The following is a 25,871-nucleotide window of genomic DNA, read 5'->3' as shown; positions in this document are numbered from 1 at the left end:
AGCCCTACCTACTGTTATACCCTGTCTGTCTGTTATCCCTGTCAGTCTGTCTGTCTGTTATAGCTGTCTGTCTGTCTGTCTGTTATAGCTGTCTGTCTGTCTGTCTGTTATAGCTGTCTGTCTGTTACACCTACAGCAAACATCCTCTTCTCTGTATAGTGGACTTCTTTACATCAGAGCCTGGTCATTTCTGTCTGGCGTATGTGATTCTCAATGGGAATCATCTGGATCTGGCGTATGTGATTCTCAATGGGAATCATCTGGGTCTGGCGTATGTTATTCTCAATGGGAATCATCTGGATCTGGCGTATGTGATTCTCAATGGGAATCATCTGGATCTGGCGTATGTGATTCTCAATGGGAATCATCTAGATCTGGCGTATGTGATTCTCAATGGGAATAATCTGGATCTGGCGTATGTGATTCTCAATGGGAATCATCTGGATCTGGTGTATGTGATTCTCAATGGGAATCATCTGGATCTGGCGTATGTGATTCTCAATGGGAATCATCTGGATCTGGGAAATGTAAGAACCATAGAAATAGAATGAGTAGAAGGAGCATGGAACCTCTGACCATGGCAGTTTGACTGGTAAACACGGAACCTCTGACCATGGCAGTTTGACTGGTAAACATGGAACCTCTGACTGGTAAACATGGAACCTCTGACCATGGCAGTTTGACTGGTAAACGGAACCTTTGACCATGGCAGTTTGACTGGTAAACGCGAAACCTCTGACCATGGCAGTTTGACTGGTAAACACGGAACCTCTGACCATGGCAGTTTGACTGGTAAACGTGGAACCTCTGACCATGGCAGTTTGACTGGTAAACGTGGAACCTCTGACCATGGCAGTTTGACTGGTAAACATGGAACCTCTGACCATGGCAGTTTGACTGGTAAACATGGAACCTCTGACCATGGCAGTTTGACTGGTAAACATGGAACTCTGACCATGGCAGTTTGACTGGTAAACACGGAACCTCTGACCATGGCAGTTTGACTGGTAAACATGGAACCTCTGACCATGGCAGTTTGACTGGTAAACATGGAACCTCTGACTGGTAAACATGGAACCTCTGACCATGGCAGTTTGACTGGTAAACATGGAACCTCTGACCATGGCAGTTTGACTGGTAAACATGGAACCTCTGACCATGGCAGTTTGACTGGTAAACATGGAACCTCTGGTAAGAACCTGCATTGACCGGAGCTCCTGTCTCCTAGGTGATCAACGAGGGGGAGGAGCCAGAGAACTTCTTCTGGGTGGGGATAGGCTGTCAGAAGGCGTATGACGAGGATGCTGACTATATGAAGTACGCCAGACTGTTCCGCTGCTCCAATGAGAAGGGCTACTTCGCCGTGTCTGAGAAATGTTCTGACTTCTGTCAAGATGACCTGGCTGATGATGACATCATGCTACTGGACAACGGCAAAGAGGTAGGGCTATCAGACGACCTGTCTATATATACCTGGACACTACACCTGTCTGTCTATCTATATATACCTGGACACTACACCTGTCTGTCTATATATATATACCTGTACACTACACCTGTCTGTCTATATATACCTGTACACTACACCTGTCTGTCTATATATACCTGTACACTACACCTGTCTGTCTATATATACCTGTACACTACACCTGTCTATATATACCTGTACACTACACCTGTCTATATATACCTGTACACTACACCTGTCTGTCTATATATACCTGTACACTACACCTGTCTGTCTGTCTATATATACCTGTACACTACACCTGTCTGTCTATATATACCTGTACACTACACCTGTCTATATATACCTGTACACTACACCTGTCTATATATACCTGTACACTACACTGTCTGTCTATATATACCTGTACGCTACACTCTGTCTGTCTATATATACCTGTACACTACACCTGTCTGTCTATATATACCTATACACTACACCTGTCTGTCTATATACCTGTACACTACACCTGGTCTATATATACCTGTACACTACACCTGTCTGTCTATATAACCTGTACACTACACCTGTCTGGTCTATATATACCTGTACACTACACCTGTCTCGTCTATATATACCTGTACACTACACCTGTCTGTCTATATATACCTGGTACACTACACCTGTCTGTCTATATATACCTGTACGCTACACCTGTCTGTCTATATATACCTGTACACTACACCTGTCTGTCTATATATACCTAGTACACTACACCTGTCTGTCTATATACCTGTACACTACATGTCTATATAACCTGTACACTACACCTGTCTGTCTATATATACCTGTACACTACACCTGTCTGTCTATATATACCTGTACACTACACCTGTCTGTCTATATATACCTGTACACTACACCTGTCTGTCTATATATACCTGTACACTACACCTGTCTGTCTATATATACCTGTACGCTACACCTGTCTGTCTATATATACCTGTACGCTACACCTGTCTGTCTATATATACCTGTACACTACACCTGTCTGTCTATATATACCTATACACTACACCTGTCTGTCTATATACCTGTACACTACACCTGTCTATATATACCTGTACACTACACCTGTCTGTCTATATATACCTGTACACTACACCTGTCTGTCTATATATACCTGTACACTACACCTGTCTGTCTATATATACCTGTACACTACACCTGTCTGTCTATATATACCTGTACACTACACCTGTCTGTCTATATATACCTGTACGCTACACCTGTCTGTCTATATATCCTGTACACTACACCTGTCTGTCTATATATACCTGTACACTACACCTGTCTGTCTATATATACCGTCTGTACACTACACTCTGTCTGTCTATATATACCTGTACACTACACCTGTCTGTCTATATATACCTGTACACTACACCTGTCTGTCTATATATACCTGTACACTACACCTGTCTGTCTATATATACCTGTACACTACACCTGTCTGTCTATATATACCTGTACACTACACCTGTCTGTCTATATATACCTGTACACTACACCTGTCTGTCTATATATACCTGTACACTACACCTGTCTGTCTATATATACCTGTACACTACACCTGTCTGTCTATATATACCTGTACACTACATCCTGTCTGTCTATATATACCTGTACACTACACCTGTCTGTCTATATATACCTGTACACTACACCTGTCTGTCTATATATACCTGTACACTACACCTGTCTGTCTATATATACCTGTACACTACACCTGTCTGTCTATATATACCTGTACACTACACCTGTCTGTCTATATATACCTGTACACTACACCTGTCTGTCTATATATACCTGTACACTACACCTGTCTGTCTATATATACCTGTACACTACACCTGTCTGTCTATATATACCTGTACACTACACCTGTCTGTCTATATATACCTGTACACTACACCTGTCTGTCTATATATACCTGTACACTACACCCTGTCTGTCTATATATACCTGTACACTACACTGTCTGTCTATATATACCTGTACACTACACCTGTCTGTCTATATATGCCTGTACACTACACTCTGTCTGTCTATATATACCTGTACACTACACCTGTCTGTCTATATATACCTGTACACTACACCTGTCTGTCTATATATACCTGTACACTACACCTGTCTGTCTATATATACCTGTACACTACACCTGTCTGTCTATATATACCTGTACACTACACCTGTCTGTCTATATATACCTGTACACTACACCTGTCTGTCTATATATACCTGTACACTACACCTGTCTGTCTATATATATATATACCTGTACACTACACCTGTCTGTCTATATATACCTGGACACTACACCTGTCTGTCTATATATACCTGGACACTACACCTGTCTGTCTATATACCTGTACACATACACCTGTATGTCTAGTGTGTTTCTGTCTCTCTCTCTATCTGTCTCATAGTGTGTTCTGTCTCTCTCTCTATCTGTCTCATAGTGTGTTCTCTGTCTCTCTCTCTATCTGTCTCATAGTGTGTTCTCTGTCTCTCTCTCTATCTGTCTCATAGTGTGTTCTCTGTCTCTCTCTCTATCTGTCTCATAGTGTGTTCTGTCTCTCTCTCTATCTGTCTCATAGTGTGTTCTGTCCCTCTCTCTATCTGTCTCATAGTGTGTTCTGTCTCTCTCTCTATCTGTCTCATAGTGTGTTCTGTCCCTCTCTCTATCTGTCTCATAGTGTGTTCTGTCTCTCTCTCTATCTGTCTCAGTGTGTTCTGTCTCTCTCTCTATCTGTCTCATAGTGTGTTCTCTGTCTCTCTCTCTATCTGTCTCATAGTGTGTTCTGTCCCTCTCTCTATCTGTCTCATAGTGTGTTCTGTCTCTCTCTCTATCTGTCTCATAGTGTGTTCTGTCTCTCTCTCTATCTGTCTCATAGTGTGTTCTCTGTCTCTCTCTCTATCTGTCTCATAGTGTGTTCTCTGTCCCTCTCTCTATCTGTCTCATAGTGTGTTCTGTCTTTCTCTCTATCTGTCTCATAGTGTGTTCTCTGTCTCTCTCTCTATCTGTCTCATAGTGTGTTCTCTGTCTCTCTCTCTATCTGTCTCATAGTGTGTTCTCTGTCTCTCTCTCTATCTGTCTCATAGTGTGTTCTCTGTCTCTCTCTCTATCTGTCTCATAGTGTGTTCTGTCTCTCTCTCTATCTGTCTCATAGTGTGTTTTGTCCCTCTCTCTATCTGTCTCATAGTGTGTTCTGTCTCTCTCTCTATCTGTCTCATAGTGTGTTCTCTGTCTCTCTCTCTATCTGTCTCATAGTGTGTTCTGTCCCTCTCTCTATCTGTCTCATAGTGTGTTTCTGTCTCTCTCTCTATCTGTCTCATAGTGTGTTCTGTCTCTCTCTCTCTATCTGTCTCATAGTGTGTTCTCTGTCTCTCTCTCTATCTGTCTCATAGTGTGTTCTCTGTCCCTCTCTCTATCTGTCTCATAGTGTGTTCTGTCCCTCTCTCTATCTGTCTCATAGTGTGTTCTCTGTCTCTCTCTCTATCTGTCTCATAGTGTGTTCTGTCCCTCTCTCTATCTGTCTCATAGTGTGTTCTGTCTCTCTCTCTATCTGTCTCATAGTGTGTTCTGTCTCTCTCTCTATCTGTCTCTATTAGTGTGTTCTCTGTCCCTCTCTCTATCTGTCTCATAGTGTGATCTCTGTCCCTCTCTCTATCTGTCTCTATTAGTGTGTTCTCTGTCCCTCTCTCTATCTGTCTCATAGTGTGATCTCTGTCCCTCTCTCTATCTGTCTCATAGTGTGTTCTCTGTCTCTCTCTCTATCTGTCTCATAGTGTGTTTCTCTGTCCTCTCTCTATCTGTCTCATAGTGTGTTCTCTGTCTCTCTCTCTATCTGTCTCATAGTGTGTTCTCTGTCTCTCTCGCTATCTGTCTCATAGTGTGTTCTCTGTCCCTCTCTCTATCTGTCTCATAGTGTGATCTCTGTTCCTCTCTCTATCTGTCTCATAGTGTGTTCTCTGTCTCTCTCTCTATCTGTCTCATAGTGTGTTCTCTGTCTCTCTCTCTATCTGTCTCATAGTGTGTTCTGTCCCTCTCTCTATCTGTCTCATAGTGTGTTCTCTGTCTCTCTCTCTATCTGTCTCATAGTGTGTTCTCTGTCCCTCTCTCTATCTGTCTCATAGTGTGTTCTCTGTCCCTCTCTCTATCTGTCTCATAGTGTGTTCTCTGTCTCTCTCTCTATCTGTCTCATAGTGTGTTCTCTGTCCCTCTCTCTATCTGTCTCATAGTGTGTTCTCTGTCTCTCTCTCTGTCTGTCTCATAGTGTGTTCTGTCTCTCTCTCTATCTGTCTCATGTGTGTTCTCTGTCTCTCTCTCTATCTGTCTCATAGTGTGTTCTCTGTCTCTCTCTCTATCTGTCTCATAGTGTGTTCTGTCTCTCTCTCTATCTGTCTCATAGTGTGTTCTCTGTCTCTCTCTCTGTCTGTCTCATAGTGTGTTCTGTCTCTCTCTCTATCTGTCTCATAGTGTGTTCTCTGTCCCTCTCTCTATCTGTCTCATAGTGTGTTCTCTGTCTCTCTCTCTATCTGTCTCATAGTGTGTTCTCTGTCTCTCTCTCTGTCTCTCTCATAGTGTGTTCTGTCCCTCTCTCTATCTGTCTCATATTGTGTTCTGTCCCTCTCTCTATCTGTCTCATAGTGTGTTCTGTCTCTCTCTCTATCTGTCTCATAGTGTGTTCTCTGTCCCTCTCTCTATCTGTCTCATAGTGTGTTCTCTGTCCCTCTCTCTATCTGTCTCATAGTGTGTTCTCTGTCCCTCTCTCTATCTGTCTCATAGTGTGATCTCTGTTCCTCTCTGCCAGGTGTACATGTGGGTGGGAACTCAGACCAGCCAGGTAGAAATTAAACTCAGCCTCAAAGCCTGCCAGGTAAGATGTCTGTAACCGTCTCGCCTCACTACTGTAATGACTTTTAGGCTGGAATTGAATCCGATCGCCCTTTGTCAGCTACAGTGAGGGGGAAAAAGTATTTGATCCCCTGCTGATTTTGTACGTTTGCCCACTGACAAAGAAATGATCAGTCTATAATTTTAATGGTAGGTTTATTTGAACAGTGAGAGACAGAATAACAACAAAGAAATCCAGAAAAACGCATGTCAAAAAATGTTATAAATTGATTTGCATTTTAGTGAGGGAAATAAGTATTTGACCCCTCTGCAAAACATGACTTTGTACTTGGTGGCAAAACCCTTGTTGCCAATCACAGAGGTCAGATGTTTCTTGTAGTTGGCCACCAGGTTTGCACACTTCTCAGGAGGGATTTTGTCCCACTCTCTTTGCAGATCTTCTCCAAGTCATTAAGGTTTCGAGGCTGACGCTTTGGCAACTCGAACCTTCAGCTCCCTCCACAGATTTTCTATGGGATTAAGGTCTGGAGACTGGCTAGGCCACTCCAGGACCTTAATGTGCTTCTTCTTGAGCCACTCCTTTGTTGCCTTGGCCGTGTGTTTTGGGTCATTGTCATGCTGGAGTACCCATCCACGACCCATTTTCAATGCCCTGGCTGAGGGAAGGAGGTTCTCACCCAAGATTTGACGGTACATGGCCCCCGTCCATCGTCCCTTTGATGTGGTGAAGTTGTCCTGTCCCCTTAGCAGAAAAACACCCCCAAAGCATAATGTTTCCACCGCCATGTTTGACGGTGGGGATGGTGTTCTTGGGGTCATAGGCAGCATTCCTCCTCCTCCAAACACGGCGAGTTGAGTTGATGCCAAAGAGCTCGATTTTGGTCTCATCTGACCACAACACTTTCACCCAATTCTCCTCTGAATCATTCAGATGTTCATTGGCAAACTTCAGACGGCTCTGTATATGTGCTATCTTGAGCAGGGGGACCTTGCAGGCGCTGCAGGATTTCAGTCCTTCACGGCGTAGTGTGTTACCAATTGTTTTCTTGGTGACTATGGTCCCAGCTGCCTTGAGATCATTGACAAGATCCTCCCATGTAGTTCTGGGCTGATTCCTCACCTTTCTCATGATCATTGCAACTCCACGAGGTGAGATCTTGCGTGGAGCCCCAGGCCGAGGGAGATTGACAGTTATTTTGTGTTTCTTCCATTTGCGAATAATCGCACCAACTGTTGTCACCTTCTGACCAAGCTGCTTGGCGATGGTCTTGTAGCCCATTCCAGCCTTGTGTAGGTCTACAATCTTGTCCCTGACATCCTTGGAGAGCTCTTTGGTCTTGGCCATGGTGGAGAGTTTGTAATCTGATTGATTGATTGCTTCTGTGGACAGGTGTCTTTTATACAGGTAACAAGCTGAGATTAGGAGCACTCCTTTAAGAGTGTGCTCTAATCTCAGCTCGTTACCTGTATAAAATACACCTGGGAGCCAGAAATCTTTCTGATTGAGAGGGGTCAAATACTTATTTCCCCTCATTAAAATGCAAATCAATTTATAACATTTTTGACATGCGTTTTTCTGGATTTTTTTGTTGTTATTTTGTCTCTCACTGTTCAAATAAACCTACCATTAAAATTATAGACTGATCATGTCTTTGTCAGTGGGCAAACGTACAAAATCAGCAGGGGATCAAATACTTTTTCCCCTCCTCACTGTATGTACCATTTAAAGGCAATGTTCCTGTTCAAAACCACATTCACAGTAAATGCTGCATATGTCGGCTCAATCTGAAATGACCTTTAACTGGAGCATCGGATTGAACCCCGGCCTTCTCTTCATCATATACTTCATCTGTTTTTAGCATCTTTACTGTGTATAGATGACATTCTATTGTCTTTACTGTATATAGATGACATTCTATTGTCTAGATTCTGTCGGTGTATTGTTTTAGCATCTTTACTGTATATAGATGACATTCTATTGTCTAGATTCTGTCGGTGTATTGTTTTACCATCTTTACTGTATGTAGATGACATTCTATTGTCTAGATTCTGTCAGTGTATTGTTTTACCATCTTTACTGTATATAGATGACATTCTATTGTCTAGATTCTGTCAGTGTATTGTTTTACCATCTTTACTGTATATAGATGACATTCTATTGTCTAGATTCTGTCGGTGTATTGTTTTACCATCTTTACTGTATATAGATGACATTCTATTGTCTTTACTGTATATAGATGACATTCTATTGTCTAGATTCTGTCGGTGTATTGTTTTACCATCTTTACTGTATATAGATGACATTCTATTGTCTTTACTGTATATAGATGACATTCTATTGTCTAGATTCTGTCGGTGTATTGTTTTACCATCTTTACTGTATGTAGATGACATTCTATTGTCTAGATTCTGTCGGTGTATTGTTTTACCATCTTTACTGTATATAGATGACATTCTATTGTCTTTACTGTATATAGATGACATTCTATTGTCTAGATTCTGTCAGTGTATTGTTTTACCATCTTTACTGTATATAGATGACATTCTATTGTCTAGATTCTGTCGGTGTATTGTTTTAGCATCTTTTACTGTATATAGATCCCATTCTATTGTCTAGATTCTGTCGGTGTATTGTTTTAGCATCTTTACTGTATATAGATGACATTCTATTGTCTAGATTCTGTCGGTTGTATTGTTTTAGCATCTTTACTGTATATAGATGACATTCTATTGTCTAGATTCTGTCGGTGTATTGTTTTAGCATCTTTACTGTATGTAGATGACATTCTATTGTCTAGATTATGTCGGTGTATTGTTTTAGCATCTTTACTGTATATAGATGACATTCTATTGTCTAGATTCTGTCGGTGTATTGTTTTAGCATCTTTACTGTATATAGATGACATTCTATTGTCTAGATTCTGTCGTGTATTGTTTTTACCATCTTTACTGTATGTAGATGACATTCTATTGTCTAGATTCTGTCGGTGTATTGTTTTACCATCTTTACTGTATATAGATGACATTCTATTGTCTTTACTGTATATAGATGACATTCTATTGTCTAGATTCTGTCGGTGTATTGTTTTAGCATCTTTACTGTATATAGATGACATTCTATTGTCTAGATTCTGTCGGTGTATTGTTTTACCATCTTTACTGTATGTAGATGACATTCTATTGTCTAGATTCTGTCAGTGTATTGTTTTACCATCTTTACTGTATATAGATGACATTCTATTGTCTAGATTCTGTCAGTGTATTGTTTTACCATCTTTACTGTATATAGATGACATTCTATTGTCTAGATTCTGTCGGTGTATTGTTTTACCATCTTTACTGTATATAGATGACATTCTATTGTCTTTACTGTATATAGATGACATTCTATTGTCTAGATTCTGTCGGTGTATTGTTTTACCATCTTTACTGTATATAGATGACATTCTATTGTCTTTACTGTATATAGATGACATTCTATTGTCTAGATTCTGTCGGTTGTATTGTTTTACCATCTTTACTGTATGTAGATGACATTCTATTGTCTAGATTCTGTCGGTGTATTGTTTTACCATCTTTACTGTATATAGATGACATTCTATTGTCTTTACTGTATATAGATGACATTCTATTGTCTAGATTCTGTCAGTGTATTGTTTTACCATCTTTACTGTATATAGATGACATTCTATTGTCTAGATTCTGTCGGTGTATTGTTTTAGCATCTTTACTGTATATAGATCCCATTCTATTGTCTAGATTCTGTCGGTGTATTGTTTTAGCATCTTTACTGTATATAGATGACATTCTATTGTCTAGATTCTGTCGGTGTATTGTTTTAGCATCTTTACTGTATATAGATGACATTCTATTGTCTAGATTCTGTCGGTGTATTGTTTTAGCATCTTTACTGTATGTAGATGACATTCTATTGTCTAGATTATGTCGGTGTATTGTTTTAGCATCTTTACTGTATATAGATGACATTCTATTGTCTAGATTCTGTCGGTGTATTGTTTTAGCATCTTTACTGTATATAGATGACATTCTATTGTCTAGATTCTGTCGGTTGTATTGTTTTACCATCTTTACTGTATGTAGATGACATTCTATTGTCTAGATTCTGTCGTTTGTATTGTTTTACCATCTTTACTGTATATAGATGACATTCTATTGTCTTTACTGTATATAGATGACATTCTATTGTCTAGATTCTGTCGGTGTATTGTTTTAGCATCTTTACTGTATATAGATGACATTCTATTGTCTAGATTCTGTCGGTGTATTGTTTTAGCATCTTTACTGTATATAGATGACATTCTATTGTCTAGATTCTGTCGGTGTATTGTTTTAGCATCTTTACTGTATATAGATGACATTCTATTGTCTAGATTCTGTCGGTGTATTGTTTTAGCATCTTTACTGTATATAGATTACATTCTATTGTCTAGATTCTGTCTGTGTATTGTTTTACCGTCTTTACTGTATATAGATGACATTCTATTGTCTTTACTGTATATAGATGACATTCTATTGTCTAGATTCTGTCGGTGTATTGTTTTACCATCTTTACTGTATATAGATGACATTCTATTGTCTTTACTGTATATAGATGACATTCTATTGTCTAGATTCTGTCGGTGTATTGTTTTACCATCTTTACTGTATGTAGATGACATTCTATTGTCTAGATTCTGTCGGTGTATTGTTTTACCATCTTTACTGTATATAGATGACATTCTATTGTCTTTACTGTATATAGATGACATTCTCATTGTCTAGATTCTGTCAGTGTATTGTTTTACCATCTTTACTGTATATAGATGACATTCTATTGTCTTTACTGTATATAGATGACATTCTATTGTCTAGATTCTGTCGGCGTATTGTTTTAGCATCTTTACTGTATATAGATGACATTCTATTGTCTAGATTCTGTCGGTGTATTGTTTTAGCATCTTTACTGTATATAGATGCCATTCTATTGTCTAGATTCTGTCGGTGTATTGTTTTAGCATCTTTACTGTATATAGATGACATTCTATTGTCTAGATTCTGTCGGTGTATTGTTTTACCATCTTTACTGTATATAGATGACATTCTATTGTCTAGATTCTGTCGGTGTATTGTTTTACCATCTTTACTGTATATAGATGACATTCTATTGTCTTTACTGTATATAGATGACATTCTATTGTATAGATTCTGTCGGGTGTATTGTTTTACCGTCTTTACTGTATATAGATGACATTCTATTGTCTTTACTGTATATAGATGACATTCTATTGTCTAGATTCTGTCGGTGTATTGTTTTACCGTCTTTACTGTATATAGATGACATTCTATTGTCTAGATTCTGTCAGTGTATTGTTTTAGCATCTTTACTGTATATAGATGACATTCTATTGTCTAGATTCTGTCAGTGTATTGTTTTACCATCTTTACTGTATATAGATGACATTCTATTGTCTTTACTGTATATAGATGACATTCTATTGTCTAGATTCTGTCGGTGTATTGTTTTAGCATCTTTACTGTATATAGATGACATTCTATTGTCTAGATTCTGTCGGTGTATTGTTTTACCATCTTTACTGTATATAGATGACATTCTATTGTCTAGATTCTGTCGGTGTATTGTTTTAGCATCTTTACTGTATATAGATGACATTCTATTGTCTAGATTCTGTCGGTGTATTGTTTTACCATCTTTACTGTATATAGACGACATTCTATTGTCTAGATTCTGTCTGTGTATTGTTTTAGCGTCTTTACTGTATATAGATGACATTCTATTGTCTTTACTGTATATAGATGACATTCTATTGTCTAGATTCTGTCTGTGTATTGTTTTACCATCTTTACTGTATATAGATGACATTCTATTGTCTAGATTCTGTCGGTGTATTGTTTTACCATCTTTACTGTATGTAGATGACATTCTATTGTCTAGATTCTGTCGGTGTATTGTTTTAGCGTCTTTACTGTATATAGATGACATTCTATTGTCTTTACTGTATATAGATGACATTCTATTGTCTAGATTCTGTCTGTGTATTGTTTTACCATCTTTACTGTATATAGATGACATTCTATTGTCTAGATTCTGTCTGTGTATTGTTTTACCATCTTTACTGTATATAGATGACATTCTATTGTCTTTACTGTATATAGATGACATTCTATTGTCTAGATTCTGTCGGTGTATTGTTTTAGCATCTTTACTGTATATAGATGCCATTCTATTGTCTAGATTCTGTCGGTGTATTGTTTTACCATCTTTACTGTATATAGATGACATTCTATTGTCTAGATTCTGTCGGTGTATTGTTTTACCATCTTTACTGTATATAGATGATATTCTATTGTCTAGATTCTGTCGGTGTATTGTTTTAGCATCTTTACTGTATATAGATGACATTCTATTGTCTAGATTCTGTCGGTGTATTGTTTTACCATCTTTACTGTATATAGATGACATTCTATTGTCTAGATTCTGTCGGTGTATTGTTTTAGCGTCTTTACTGTATATAGATGACATTCTATTGTCTAGATTCTGTCAGTGTATTGTTTTAGCATCTTTACTGTATATAGATGACATTCTATTGTCTAGATTCTGTCGATTGTATTGTTTTACCATCTTTACTGTATATAGATGACATTCTATTGTCTTTACTGTATATAGATGACATTCTATTGTCTTTACTGTATATAGATGACATTCTATTGTCTTTACTGTATATAGATGACATTCTATTGTCTTTACTGTATATAGATGACATTCTATTGTCTAGATTCTGTCGGTGTATTGTTTTACAGTCTTTACTGTATATAGATGACATTCTATTGTCTTTACTGTATATAGATGACATTCTATTGTCTTTACTGTATATAGATGACATTCTATTGTCTTTACTGTATATAGATGACATTCTATTGTCTTTACTGTATATAGATGACATTCTATTGTCTTTACTGTATATAGATGACATTCTATTGTCTTTACTGTATATAGATGACATTCTATTGTCTAGATTCTTTCGGTGTATTGTTTTACCATCTTTACTGTGTATAGATGACATTCTATTGTCTAGATTCTGTCTGTGTATTGTTTTAGCATCTTTACTGTATATAGATGACATTCTATTGTCTAGATTCTGTCGGTGTATTGTTTTAGCATCTTTACTGTATATAGATGACATTCTATTGTCTAGATTCTGTCGGTGTATTGTTTTAGCATCTTTACTGTATATAGATGACGTTCTATTGTCTAGATTCTGTCGGTGTATTGTTTTACCATCTTTACTGTGTATAGATGACATTCTATTGTCTAGATTCTGTCTGTGTATTGTTTTAGCATCTTTACTGTATATAGATGACATTCTATTGTCTAGATTCTGTCGGTGTATTGTTTTAGCATCTTTACTGTATATAGATGAAGTTCTATTGTCTAGATTCTGTCAGTGTATTGTTTTACCGTCTTTACTGTATATAGATGACATTATATTGTCTAGATTCTGTCGGTGTATTGTTTTAGCATCTTTACTGTATATAGATGACATACTATTGTCTAGATTCTGTCAGTGTATTGTTTTAGCATCTTTACTGTATATAGATGACGTTCTATTGTCTAGATTCTGTCAGTGTATTGTTTTAGCATCTTTACTGTATATAGATGACATTATATTGTCTAGATTCTGTCGGTGTATTGTTTTAGCATCTTTACTGTATATAGATGCCATTCTATTGTCTAGATTCTGTCGGTGTATTGTTTTAGCATCTTTACTGTATATAGATGACATTCTATTGTCTAGATTCTGTCGGTGTATTGTTTTACCATCTTTACTGTATATAGATGACATTCTATTGTCTAGATTCTGTCGGTGTATTGTTTTAGCGTCTTTACTGTATATAGATGACATTCTATTGTCTAGATTCTGTCAGTGTATTGTTTTACCATCTTTACTGTATATAGATGACATTCTATTGTCTAGATTCTGTCGGTGTATTGTTTTACCATCTTTACTGTATATAGATGACATTCTATTGTCTTTACTGTATATAGATGACATTCTATTGTCTTTACTGTATATAGATGACATTCTATTGTCTTTACTGTATATAGATGACATTCTATTGTCTAGATTCTGTCGGTGTATTGTTTACCGTCTTTACTGTATATAGATGACATTCTATTGTCTTTACTGTATATAGATGACATTCTATTGTCTTTACTGTATATAGATGACATTCTATTGTCTTTACTGTATATAGATGACATTCTATTGTCTTTACTGTATATAGATGACATTCTATTGTCTTTACTGTATATAGATGACATTCTATTGTCTTTACTGTATATAGATGACATTCTATTGTCTAGATTCTGTCGGTGTATTGTTTTACCATCTTTACTGTGTATAGATGACATTCTATTGTCTAGATTCTGTCTGTGTATTGTTTTAGCATCTTTACTGTATATAGATGACATTCTATTGTCTAGATTCTGTCGGTGTATTGTTTTAGCATCTTTACTGTATATAGATGACATTCTATTGTCTAGATTCTGTCGGTGTATTGTTTTACCATCTTTACTGTATATAGATGACATTCTATTGTCTAGATTCTGTCGGTGTATTGTTTTAGCATCTTTACTGTGTATAGATGACATTCTATTGTCTAGATTCTGTCTGTGTATTGTTTTACCATCTTTACTGTATATAGATGACATTCTATTGTCTTTACTGTATATAGATGACATTCTATTGTCTTTACTGTATATAGATGACATTCTATTGTCTTTACTGTATATAGATGACATTCTATTGTCTTTACTGTATATAGATGACATTCTATTGTCTTTACTGTATATAGATGACATTCTATTGTCTAGATTCTGTCAGTGTATTGTTTTACCATCTTTACTGTATATAGATGACATTCTATTGTCTTTACTGTATATAGATGACATTCTATTGTCTTTACTGTATATAGATGACATTCTATTGTCTTTACTGTATATAGATGACATTCTATTGTCTTTACTGTATATAGATGACATTCTATTGTCTAGATTCTGTCTGTGTATTGTTTTAGCATCTTTACTGTATATAGATGACATTCTATTGTCTAGATTCTGTCGGTGTATTGTTTTAGCATCTTTACTGTATATAGATGACATTATATTGTCTAGATTCTGTCGGTGTATTGTTTTAGCATCTTTACTGTATATAGATGCCATTCTATTGTCTAGATTCTGTCGGTGTATTGTTTTAGCATCTTTACTGTATATAGATGAAGTTCTATTGTCTAGATTCTGTCAGTGTATTGTTTTACCGTCTTTACTGTATATAGATGACATTCTATTGTCTAGATTCTGTCGGTGTATTGTTTTAGCATCTTTACTGTATATAGATGACATACTATTGTCTAGATTCTGTCAGTGTATTGTTTTAGCATCTTTACTGTATATAGATGACGTTCTATTGTCTAGATTCTGTCAGTGTATTGTTTTAGCATCTTTTACTGTATATAGATGACATTATATTGTCTAGATTCTGTCGGTGTATTGTTTTAGCATCTTTACTGTATATAGATGCCATTCTATTGTCTAGATTCTGTCGGTGTATTGTTTTAGCATCTTTACTGTATATAGATGACATTCTATTGTCTAGATTCTGTCAGTGTATTGTTTTACCGTCTTTACTGTATATAGATGACATTCTATTGTCTAGATTCTGTCGGTGTATTGTTTTAGCATCTTTACTGTATATAGATGACATACTATTGTCTAGATTCTGTCAGTGTATTGTTTTAGCATCTTTACTGTATATAGATGACGTTCTATTGTCTAGATTCTGTCAGTGTATTGTTTTAGCATCTTTACTGTATATAGATGACATTATATTGTCTAGATTCTGTCGGTGTATTGTTTTAGCATCTTTACTGTATATAGATGCCATTCTATTGTCTAGATTCTGTCGGTGTATTGTTTTAGCATCTTTACTGTATATAGATGACATTCTATTGTCTAGATTCTTGTCGATTGTATTGTTTTACCATCTTTACTGTATATAGATGACATTCTATTGTCTAGATTCTGTCGGTGTATTGTTTTAGCGTCTTTACTGTATATAGATGACATTCTATTGTCTAGATTCTGTCAGTGTATTGTTTTACCATCTTTACTGTATATAGATGACATTCTATTGTCTAGATTCTGTCAGTGTATTGTTTTACCATCTTTACTGTATATAGATGACATTCTATTGTCTTTACTGTATATAGATGACATTCTATTGTCTTTACTGTATATAGATGACATTCTATTGTCTTTACTGTATATAGATGACATTCTATTGTCTAGATTCTGTCGGTGTATTGTTTTACCGTCTTTACTGTATATAGATGACATTCTATTGTCTTTACTGTATATAGATGACATTCTATTGTCTTTACTGTATATAGATGACATTCTATTGTCTTTACTGTATATAGATGACATTCTATTGTCTTTACTGTATATAGATGACATTCTATTGTCTTTACTGTATATAGATGACATTCTATTGTCTAGATTCTGTCGGTGTATTGTTTTACCATCTTTACTGTGTATAGATGACATTCTATTGTCTAGATTCTGTCTGTGTATTGTTTTAGCATCTTTACTGTATATAGATGACATTCTATTGTCTAGATTCTGTCGGTGTATTGTTTTAGCATCTTTACTGTATATAGATGACATTCTATTGTCTAGATTCTGTCGGTGTATTGTTTTACCATCTTTACTGTATATAGATGACATTCTATTGTCTAGATTCTGTCGGTGTATTGTTTTAGCATCTTTACTGTGTATAGATGACATTCTATTGTCTAGATTCTGTCTGTGTATTGTTTTACCATCTTTACTGTATATAGATGACATTCTATTGTCTTTACTGTATATAGATGACATTCTATTGTCTTTACTGTATATAGATGACATTCTATTGTCTTTACTGTATATAGATGACATTCTATTGTCTTTACTGTATATAGATGACATTCTATTGTCTTTACTGTATATAGATGACATTCTATTGTCTAGATTCTGTCAGTGTATTGTTTTACCATCTTTACTGTATATAGATGACATTCTATTGTCTTTACTGTATATAGATGACATTCTATTGTCTTTACTGTATATAGATGACATTCTATTGTCTTTACTGTATATAGATGACATTCTATTGTCTTTACTGTATATAGATGACATTCTATTGTCTTTACTGTATATAGATGACATTCTATTGTCTAGATTCTGTCTGTGTATTGTTTTAGCATCTTTACTGTATATAGATGACATTCTATTGTCTAGATTCTGTCGGTGTATTGTTTTAGCATCTTTACTGTATATAGATGACATTCTATTGTCTAGATTCTGTCGGTGTATTGTTTTACCATCTTTACTGTATATAGATGACATTCTATTGTCTAGATTCTGTCGGTGTATTGTTTTAGCATCTTTACTGTATATAGATGACGTTCTATTGTCTAGATTCTGTCGGTGTATTGTTTTACCATCTTTACTGTGTATAGATGACATTCTATTGTCTAGATTCTGTCTGTGTATTGTTTTAGCATCTTTACTGTATATAGATGACATTCTATTGTCTAGATTCTGTCGGTGTATTGTTTTAGCATCTTTACTGTATATAGATGAAGTTCTATTGTCTAGATTCTGTCAGTGTATTGTTTTACCGTCTTTACTGTATATAGATGACATTCTATTGTCTAGATTCTGTCGGTGTATTGTTTTAGCATCTTTACTGTATATAGATGACATTCTATTGTCTAGATTCTGTCAGTGTATTGTTTTAGCATCTTTACTGTATATAGATGACGTTCTATTGTCTAGATTCTGTCAGTGTATTGTTTTAGCATCTTTACTGTATATAGATGACATTCTATTGTCTAGATTCTGTCGATGTATTGTTTTAGCATCTTTACTGTATATAGATGCCATTCTATTGTCTAGATTCTGTCGGGTGTATTGTTTTAGCACTCTTTACTGTATATAGATGACATTCTATTGTCTAGATTCTGTCGAGTGTATTGTTTTTAGCATCTTTACTGTATATAGATGACATTCTATTGTCTAGATTCTGTCAGTGTATTGTTTTACCATCTTTACTGTATATAGATGACATTCTATTGTCTAGATTCTGTCGGTGTATTGTTTTACCATCTTTACTGTATATAGATGACATTCTATTGTCTTTACTGTATATAGATGACATTCTATTGTGTAGATTCTGTCAGTGTATTGTTTTACCATCTTTACTGTATATAGATGACATTCTATTGTCTAGATTCTGTCGGTGTATTGTTTTAGCATCTTTACTGTATATAGATGCCATTCTATTGTCTAGATTCTGTCGGTGTATTGTTTTAGCATCTTTACTGTATATAGATGACATTCTATTGTCTAGATTCTGTCGGTGTATTGTTTTAGCATCTTTACTGTATATAGATGACATTCTATTGTCTAGATTCTGTCGGGTGTATTGTTTTACCATCTTTACTGTATATAGATGACATTCTATTGTCTAGATTCTGTCGATTGTATTGTTTTAGCATCTTTACTGTATATAGATGACATTCTATTGTCTAGATTCTGTCGGTGTATTGTTTTAGCATCTTTACTGTATATAGATGACATTCTATTGTCTAGATTCTGTCAGTGTATTGTTTTACCATCTTTACTGTATATAGATGACATTTTATTGTCTTTACTGTATATAGATGACATTCTATTGTCTAGATTCTGTCAGTGTATTGTTTTAGCATCTTTACTGTATATAGATTACATTCTATTGTCTAGATTCTGTCGGTGTATTGTTTTACCATCTTTACTGTATATAGATGACATTCTATTGTCTAGATTCTGTCAGTGTATTGTTTTACCATCTTTACTGTATATAGATGACATTCTATTGTCTAGATTCTGTCGGTGTATTGTTTTAGCATCTTTACTGTATATAGATGACATTCTATTGTCTAGATTCTGTCGGTGTATTGTTTTAGCATCTTTACTGTATATAGATGACATTCTATTGTCTAGATTATGTCAGTGTATTGTTTTACCATCTTTACTGTATATAGATGACATTCTATTGTCTAGATTCTGTCGGTGTATTGTTTTACCATCTTTACTGTATATAGATGACATTCTATTGTCTAGATTCTGTCGGTGTATTGTTTTAGCATCTTTACTGTATATAGATGACATTCTATTGTCTTTACTGTATATAGATGACATTCTATTGTCTAGATTCTGTCAGTGTATTGTTTTAGCATCTTTACTGTATATAGATGACATTCTATTGTCTAGATTCTGTCGGTGTATTGTTTTAGCATATTTACTGTATATAGATGACATTCTATTGTCTAGATTCTGTCAGTGTATTGTTTTAGCATCTTTACTGTATATAGATGACATTCTATTGTCTAGATTCTGTCGGTGTATTGTTTTAGCATCTTTACTGTATATAGATGACATTCTATTGTCTAGATTCTGTCAGTGTATTGTTTTACCATCTTTACTGTATATAGATGACATTCTATTGTCTTTACTGTATATAGATGACATGCTATTGTCTAGATTCTGTCGGTGTATTGTTTTAGCATCTTTACTGTATATAGATGACATTCTATTGTCTAGATTCTGTCGGTGTATTGTTTTACCATCTTTACTGTATATAGATGACATTCTATTGTCTTTACTGTATATAGATGACATTCTATTGTCTAGATTCTGTCAGTGTATTGTTTTAGCATCTTTACTGTATATAGATGACATTCTATTGTCTAGATTCTGTCTGTGTATTGTTTTACCATCTTTACTGTATATAGATGACATTCTATTGTCTAGATTCTGTCTGTGTATTGTTTTACCATCTTTACTGTATATAGATGACATTCTATTGTCTAGATTCTGTCGGTGTATTGTTTTACCATCTTTACTGTATATAGATGACATTCTATTGTCTAGATTCTGTCGGTGTATTGTTTTACCATCTTTACTGTATATAGATGACATTCTATTGTCTAGATTCTGTCAGTGTATTGTTTTACCATCTTTACTGTATATAGATGACATTTTATTGTCTTTACTGTATATAGATGACATTCTATTGTCTAGATTCTGTCAGTGTATTGTTTTACCATCTTTACTGTATATAGATGACATTCTATTGTCTAGATTCTGTCGGTGTATTGTTTTAGCATCTTTACTGTATATAGATGACATTCTATTGTCTAGATTATGTCGGTGTATTGTTTTAGCATCTTTACTGTATATAGATGACATTCTATTGTCTAGATTATGTCAGTGTATTGTTTTACCATCTTTACTGTATATAGATGGCATTCTATTGTCTAGATTCTGTCAGTGTATTGTTTTACCATCTTTACTGTATATAGATGACATTCTATTGTCTAGATTCTGTCTGTGTATTGTTTTACCATCTTTACTGTATATAGATGACATTCTATTGTCTAGATTCTGTCGGTGTATTGTTTTACCATCTTTACTGTATATAGATGACATTCTATTGTCTAGATTCTGTCGGTGTATTGTTTTAGCATCTTTACTGTATATAGATGACATTCTATTGTCTAGATTCTGTCGGTGTATTGTTTTACCATCTTTACTGTATATAGATGACATTCTATTGTCTTTACTGTATATAGATGACATTCTATTGTCTAGATTCTGTCAGTGTAATGTTTTAGCATCTTTACTGTATATAGATGACATTCTATTTTTTAGATTCTGTCGGTGTATTGTTTTACCATCTTTACTGTATATAGATGACATTCTATTGTCTAGATTCTGTCGGTGTATTGTTTTAGCATCTTTACTGTATATAGATGACATTCTATTGTCTTTACTGTATATAGATGACATTCTATTGTCTAGATTCTGTCAGTGTATTGTCTAGATTCTGTCGGTGTATTGTTTTACCATCTTTACTGTATATAGATGACATTCTATTGTCTAGATTCTGTCAGTGTATTGTTTTAGCATCTTTACTGTATATAGATGACATTCTATTGTCTAGATTCTGTCAGTGTATTGTTTTACCATCTTTACTGTATATAGATGACATTCTATTGTCTAGATTCTGTCAGTGTATTGTTTTACCATCTTTACTGTATATAGATGACATTCTATTGTCTAGATTCTGTCGGTGTATTGTTTTACCATCTTTACTGTATATAGATGACATTCTATTGTCTAGATTCTGTCTGTGTATTGTTTTACCATCTTTACTGTATATAGATGACATTCTATTGTCTAGATTCTGTCGGTGTATTGTTTTACCATCTTTACTGTATATAGATGACATTCTATTGTCTAGATTCTGTCAGTGTATTGTTTTAGCATCTTTACTGTATATAGATGACATTCTATTGTCTAGATTCTGTCGGTGTATTGTTTTAGCATCTTTACTGTATATAGATGACATTCTATTGTCTAGATTCTGTCGGTGTATTGTTTTACCATCTTTACTGTATATAGATGACATTCTATTGTCTAGATTCTGTCGGTGTATTGTTTTACCATCTTTACTGTATATAGATGACATTCTATTGTCTTTACTGTATATAGATGACATTCTATTGTCTTTACTGTATATAGATGACATTCTATTGTCTTTACTGTATATAGATGACATTCTATTGTCTAGATTCTGTCGGTGTATTGTTTTACCGTCTTTACTGTATATAGATGACATTCTATTGTCTTTACTGTATATAGATGACATTCTATTGTCTTTACTGTATATAGATGACATTCTATTGTCTTTACTGTATATAGATGACATTCTATTGTCTTTACTGTATATAGATGACATTCTATTGTCTAGATTCTGTCGGTGTATTGTTTTACCATCTTTACTGTATATAGATGACATTCTATTGTCTAGATTCTGTCGGTGTATTGTTTTACCATCTTTACTGTATATAGATGACATTCTATTGTCTAGATTCTGTCAGTGTATTGTTTTACCATCTTTACTGTATATAGATGACGTTCTATTGTCTAGATTCTGTCGGTGTATTGTTTTACCATCTTTACTGTGTATAGATGACATTCTATTGTCTAGATTCTGTCTGTGTATTGTTTTAGCATCTTTACTGTATATAGATGACATTCTATTGTCTAGATTCTGTCGGTGAATTGTTTTACCATCTTTACTGTATATAGATGACATTCTATTGTCTAGATTCTGTCAGTGTATTGTTTTACCATCTTTACTGTATATAGATGACATTCTATTGTCTTTACTGTATATAGATGACATTCTATTGTCTTTACTGTATATAGATGACATTCTATTGTCTAGATTCTGTCGGTGTATTGTTTTACCATCTTTACTGTGTATAGATGACATTCTATTGTCTAGATTCTGTCTGTGTATTGTTTTAGCATCTTTACTGTATATAGATGACATTCTATTGTCTAGATTCTGTCGGTGAATTGTTTTACCATCTTTACTGTATATAGATGACATTCTATTGTCTAGATTCTGTCAGTGTATTGTTTTACCATCTTTACTGTATATAGATGACATTCTATTGTCTAGATTCTGTCAGTGTATTGTTTTACCGTCTTTACTGTATATAGATGACATTCTATTGTCTTTACTGTATATAGATGACATTCTATTGTCTAGATTCTGTCGGTGTATTGTTTTACCATCTTTACTGTATATAGATGACATTCTATTGTCTAGATTCTGTCAGTGTATTGTTTTACCATCTTTACTGTATATAGATGACATTCTATTGTCTAGGTTCTGTCAGTGTATTGTTTTACCGTCTTTACTGTATATAGATGACATTCTATTGTCTTTACTGTATATAGATGACATTCTATTGTCTTTACTGTATATAGATGACATTCTATTGTCTAGATTCTGTCGGTGTATTGTTTTACCATCTTTACTGTATATAGATGACATTCTATTGTCTAGATTCTGTCAGTGTATTGTTTTACCGTCTTTACTGTATATAGATGACATTCTATTGTCTAGATTCTGTCAGCACCACTTCAGCAGGTCAAATTGTTGTTCCATGTAAATATAATGAAGGTGATTCCTGTCTCTCTCCCTCTAGGTCTACATCCAGCACATGCGTTCCAAGGAGTCCGAGACCCCCAGGAAGCTGCGTCTGGTCAGGAAGGGAAACGAACCACACTGCTTCACACGATGCTTCCACGGCTGGGGCGCCTTCAAGACGCCGCTGGCATAGAGACGCCACTCTACACACGCACAGCTTTGTCCTGTTAGACCGTGGACACGTTGTCTTCTACTTGAAAGAGACACCTTTTATCAGTACACTTGCTTTACCTGACGGTTAACCCTTCACGTTCCCCCTCTCCTCTCCCCCCCAACGTGTCTGTGTGGGGGGAACTGTTGCTTTTCAATGAGCTGAATATTACATGATTATTACTGATGAGATTGATTGATTGTTTTATAAGGGTCCTGGTGAGCCTCTCGTCTGTCTGAAAACACATCTGGGTATCGATCAGAGAGACAGATCTGTTCATCCGTCTGTTAAGCCCCATTTAGACCTGGTTCTAACACATATCTGTTGTCCTGATATTGTCCACGTTTGTCGAACAGCTGTAGACAATCAAAAGCCCCCATTTTGTGATCTGATTGTGATTTGGATCTTCCCGACCGCCTCCGGAGGTAGTGGAGGACGCGTCTTGTCCTCAAAGTGTCCAACGAATCAGGACAGCGAAAGCGGTTGTCAACGAAAGCCTGTACACGTCACGGTTGTCAACGAAAGCCTGTACACGTCACGGTTGTCAACGAAAGCCTGTACACGTCACGGTTGTCCCGCGCTCTCATAATCTGACCACGCGTCTCGCTTTTAGGTTATCATGTTGAGGTTCGGTTAGCGAAGTATCACTGATTTGGTGGAAACTTAACGGTCGTTATTCCCAGCGTGTCGCTTTTCTTTCCCCTTTGGTACTGTTTAGGACTATGCTAAAAGGATATTACAATACAAGATTACAATAATATAAAAGACAACGTACGTAAACATCCGTGCGTAAAGATCAACCCTGCCCAGACCTGTTCGGAGATCCTCTCTGGCTGCGTTCACACAGGCAGCCCGATTCTGATCTTTTTGTTCACTAAATTGGTCTTGGCCAATCAGATCAGCTCTGAAAAAAGAGAGGTGATTGGTCAAAAGACCAGTTTAGTGGAAGAAAGATGAGAATCGGGCTTCCCTGTGAGTAAACGGAGGCTTTGCAGCCGACTCTGGAACTTCCTGTTTCCACTGTGTGTTTTGTCACGTCCAGATACGCAGATCGTTTGTCTGGTGACTTTAGTGATGAGACGGACTCTCTGAATATTTCTTTGTCCGGCCGTAGCCAGGGTCGAGGTTACCAGGCGGTAAAACCTATTAAAGCGTTGGGAGAACTAAAGTAGTCTGTAATGATGAGGATAAAACTGTGCCGTTTTCTGTCCATTTTAGACAGCTTGTGCCATAAAGGGGAGGTGGCAGGGAATCTGGTCACGATGCAGACGCTGATAAGAGACCATCAGATCGTCTTGATTGGATGACGACAAACCACGTGCTAATGCAAGGTGTAACCGTGGGTTTAGAGAGAGAGAGATGCTGTCAGTGTTTTCCGTCACCAGAGAGACGTTCTGTCCGATCATGAGAAAAAGGGTTTTTATTTGTTGTTGTAATGGTCGGGATCTACGCGGCAAACGTTCTGTCACAGAGAAAGAGAGAGATGTGTTCTATGACGGAGAGAGGAATCCGTGTTCTGTTATTATGTTTCGGTGGCCAGATGTCACAGCCTGTCATGTGACACGTGAGTCTGCAGTGATTGGTCCGGGCCTGCTCATAGATATATACGTATATATTTACTTGACTGCACTCCTCTACTCAACGCGTACACGCCTGGCTGTAATGTGCACGCTCTCACGTCACTATTTATGGGTGGTTTTTATATGCAAATAAAGTTTTGACTTCACTAAACATGCTGCCTGTCTCCTAACTGGTCTCAAGTTGAGTTGACTTTTGGTTTTACCGTGTACGACGTTTCAGGGTCATTAACTTACGGCTCTATTCAACCTGTGTGGTGGGGGAAAAAATCCACCCAACGGACATCCGGCCACCTCGACAACTGTGGGAAGCGTTGGGAGTCAACATGGGCCGGCGTCCCTGTGGAACGCTTTCGACACCGTGCCCCGACGAACTGAGGCTGTTCTGAGGGCAAAAGGGGGGTGCAACTCAATATTAGGAAGGTGTTTTCTAATGTTTTGTACACTGTAAATGACACTTCTATAATGCCTGTATAAATACACAACCCTGGTTTATAAATTAACCCATTAACCACAAACCACCCTGGTTAATGCAGCCATTATCCCCCCATTATAATTCTATAAACACTATTCCCCCATTATAATTCTATAAACACTATTCCCC

At 36.1% G+C, this 25,871-nt stretch overlaps 1 protein-coding gene across 1 annotated transcript; it reads left to right on the top strand.

The window, feature by feature from the left end:
* Positions 1 to 1,200: 1,200 nt before the first annotated feature.
* On the top strand, positions 1,201 to 25,250 carry LOC123490357 (protein flightless-1 homolog). The gene is made up of 3 exons (XM_045220395.1): positions 1,201 to 1,441; positions 6,328 to 6,393; positions 23,538 to 25,250. Exons 1-3 carry the CDS (start codon positions 1,313 to 1,315, stop codon positions 23,670 to 23,672), a joined length of 330 nt encoding a protein of 109 aa, XP_045076330.1. The 5' UTR covers positions 1,201 to 1,312; the 3' UTR covers positions 23,673 to 25,250.
* Positions 25,251 to 25,871: the final 621 nt, after the last annotated feature.

The sequence above is a fragment of the Coregonus clupeaformis genome, unplaced genomic scaffold, assembly GCF_020615455.1.
Source record: "Coregonus clupeaformis isolate EN_2021a unplaced genomic scaffold, ASM2061545v1 scaf3728, whole genome shotgun sequence".
In the NCBI taxonomy this organism is placed as follows: Eukaryota; Metazoa; Chordata; class Actinopteri; order Salmoniformes; family Salmonidae; genus Coregonus; species Coregonus clupeaformis.
The sequence above is the reverse complement of the archived record's forward strand: the minus strand, read 5'-3'. Positions and strand labels throughout refer to the sequence as shown.

What these genes read in the sequence shown, in the direction of transcription:
- LOC123490357 (XM_045220395.1), top strand. Translation starts at nt 1,313, where the DNA reads ATGAAGTACGCCAGACTGTTCCGCTGCTCCAATGAGAAGGGCTACTTC. An exon ending in TACTGGACAACGGCAAAGAG is followed by an intron (nt 1,442 to 6,327) that starts GTAGGGCTATCA and finishes CCTCTCTGCCAG; the next exon opens with GTGTACATGTGGGTGGGAAC. An exon ending in TCAGCCTCAAAGCCTGCCAG is followed by an intron (nt 6,394 to 23,537) that starts GTAAGATGTCTG and finishes CTCTCCCTCTAG; the next exon opens with GTCTACATCCAGCACATGCG.